At 39.8% G+C, this 3,082-nt stretch overlaps 1 protein-coding gene across 1 annotated transcript in view; it reads right to left on the bottom strand.

Annotated features, from left to right (window-relative positions):
- Positions 1–110: 110 nt before the first annotated feature.
- csnk1g2b (casein kinase 1, gamma 2b) overlaps positions 111–3,082 on the bottom strand; it is a gene marked incomplete at its 5' end in the record, with an annotated part of 29,515 nt that continues 26,543 nt past the window's right edge. Inside the window, 2 exon segments of the mRNA XM_035653283.1 lie at positions 111–1,313; positions 1,892–1,998. Coding sequence (XP_035509176.1) covers positions 1,259–1,313; positions 1,892–1,998 — 162 coding nt within the window.

Here is a 3,082-nt window from a genome sequence, read left to right as displayed (position 1 = left end):
CAGACAGCAACACACAGACACACAGACACACACACACAGAGAGACACAGACACAGTAATCCAGTAAGCATTTGGGACAGATTAGATAAAATGTCATTGCGGGACACCCACTTGAGCTTTAAACATTTTACTTAGAAAGGCACAAACTATGATTTCCTGGTAAATTATTTTGATGTAAGAAATAAAAATCGAAAGACATATCTTTTTTTTTTCTTCATGTAAATCGACAACATTGTTCGGCCATAACTCAGATATAAGCGTTGTGAAGGACTCTTCCTAGATCAGTCTTTATTAAGTTGTTTTCTTAATTGTTAATTTCAAACCTAAAAGTTTTCCACTGTAATTGTTTTATTTTTTTTTTCCAAAAGTGCAATAATAATAAGAGAGCTTAATATCTGTTTCTCTCAATCTTCCACAGTACCTGAGGCCAGTGACTGTGCTACAAAGTCCACGTTGACAGACAAAAAAAAAATAAAAAGAAAGCCAGAGTGAGGAAAAGAATTGAACTCCAGAACACTACAACATAAAAATAAGTTTTCAATGCAGGGATTTGACTTCAAAAACTGAGGATTCAATTACAAAAAAAAAAACATTAAAATCCTCCATCGAAATTCTGTTTTATAGATGAAATGCTTCCTGTGTCTCTCAGATTTAACATCAGCATAGTTCACCTTTTTTCCTCTTTACCTTGATCCCAAAACACACACCAAAAAAAAAAGGATGAAAAGAAAGAAGAAGAGAAAAAAAACAATTTCAGATGAGCAGATTTCTTTCACTCGAACGGTTCCCCCTGATCAACAGATGACTGTTGGAACAATATGCGTTCTTTATGGAATCTAGAATACAACAACTGTTTCAAACAGTATTTTTTCATATTCACGCCACGTTATTCGAGTTTCATTGTTACAGCTTTTTTTTACTTTTTCTCAAGCCCCCCCTCCCCTCCCCCGTTGTAATGCAGGTAACGTTTTATTTTTCGTAGAAGGAATCAAGAGTCTGTTGTGGAGTCAGTAGGACTGCAACATTCCTTTAGCTCGCCAGTAGCCGGGGAGCGCTGAGAACGAGAAAGAGAGAGCGCGAGGGGGGTTGGGAGGGTGAGGGAGGAGGTACAGAGTGACAGGGGAACTAAGTTGAGAGGGATAAAGAGGTGAAGGGGGGGGGAGCTGGAAAGAGATAAGGGACAGGGGGTCTGTGTAGTTGCTTCCATTTAAAACTTGACAGTGACCACAATGTTTTCAAGTTCTCTCCGTTCTCTTCTTTCACTTGTGCCTCTGGAGGGCTTTCCTCTTTCTCCTTTTGAAGAAACAACAGCACCTGCGGGAGAACAGAGGAACACTTCAGATTTGGAGACGCACATCTATACGAATGAGATATTGGTACAGCTTGACGTGCCGCCTGTTCGGGTTGGGTTTCAATAGCTGGTTCAGTTTTGGATCTGGTTTGATAAAGCAGCAAAAGGGGCAACAGGTCGGAGTCCGTATCATCATTATGACATTAATTCTGTTAAATAATTCTGTCCGACTAAAATGGAAAGTGGCTACTTTGTGTTAAAACAGATAACTACTGTCTGTAAAATTTAGATTAGGAAACGTAACTTAGCAACGCCTTCTATCATTATGATGGTTAAACTAAGTAAGTACTGCTTTCAATAAGGACAGAAAGCGGCTCACTACAGTGCGTGTAAAGGTATTCTCTGATTACCTGCATAACCTGGTCTCACTGAGAAGTTTCCTGAAGGTATGTACTGATTAAGATCACCTGAGTTGTACTAGCAAATTATAAAAGAGTGCAAAAGGTTTCAGATTTGGATTTGGACTCAATAAAATGCTATTGAACCCCAGCCCTACTGCTAGTAGCACCAACTTCTATGCATCTGGACAGCTGTTTCGTACTTGGTTTCGTCGGCCACTTCAACCTCGGTGGGAGCGGTGATGGGAGCGTTGGAGTGTCCGGCTGTGGGATCATCAGTGTTTAGCTCGCCATTCGTTGAGCTCATCACCTGCACGTGTACAAAAATAAAGGACACCAGACTGCTCACACACACATACACATCGAGCCAATGATTGCAGGGTGGAGATGAACATTCACATAAAAATATGTAACCTTGATTATCTCCCTTAATCTGCCCTCTCAGAAAAGGAGAGCAGTTCAGCATGTAACCTGGAATGCCCCTTTAAAAAGGATAAGTTCACATTTTTTTTATTTCTGTCTTTAAACAAGTCAGGTGTCCATATAGACATTGAAACAGGTTTTGCTTCCTTTAATCGGTCCTTGTGTTTGTGCTGCCTATTAAAGTAGTTTACTAATGCACTTTCAATGTTAGCGATGGGGGGGCGACATACAAAGTCCTTGATCTGTGCAAATATACTGATCCCACGTTCAACTCAAGCTAGAATGAGGTTTCAGCAGTTTGAAAGATAATCTCTTGATGTGTCAAAGTTAAAGTATTTTTAGCACAAAATTCTGCCATTTGTGTCACATCCTTCCACTGTAGCTCAGCACGGAAACAGTGTCTGTGGAAACAAAGTGAGACTTTCATACTGAAAACACTGACTCAAGGTAGCTTCAGATAAACTTTGGAATATATGTTTGCACAGACTGAACACTATACATTTTGTCCTCCCAGTTCTTCTTCTACTGGAAGCAAATTAGAGCAGGAAAAATTATAACAGCTAAATAAACAAACCTATTTTGACGTACACATGGGCATGTGAGTGCTATTTTAAGAGGAGTTGAAAAATGTTGCAGTTCCATTAACCAACACTAGGTGGCATATTTGTGCCACATTTACTATGGAGACCTAATGAATATATGGAAAACAAGATTACAGTTTAGATTGCTTTACCATATTTTTATTAATGACAAAAATCTAATGTGGCGCCTGTGTGTATTGCTTCATGTGTTTCTCTAACGATTTAAGAGTCTTTATTTCATGGGGTTTGCTGTTGGATGTCATCTTTGCATGGCCCTTCCTGTGGGCTGCCTATAGCAGATGAGGCGAATGAAGCATTGAGAGCTAACAGAACAGGCAAAGCACTGACACACAGGGAGTCACACAGTCTGATGCAGACACACACACACAC

The sequence above is a fragment of the Morone saxatilis genome, unplaced genomic scaffold, assembly GCF_004916995.1.
Source record: "Morone saxatilis isolate NCDOM2014 unplaced genomic scaffold, NCSU_SB_2.0 Contig12, whole genome shotgun sequence".
NCBI lineage: Eukaryota > Metazoa > Chordata > Actinopteri > Moronidae > Morone > Morone saxatilis.
Note: the sequence above shows the minus strand (reverse complement) of the source record. Positions and strands in the feature narration are given on the sequence as shown.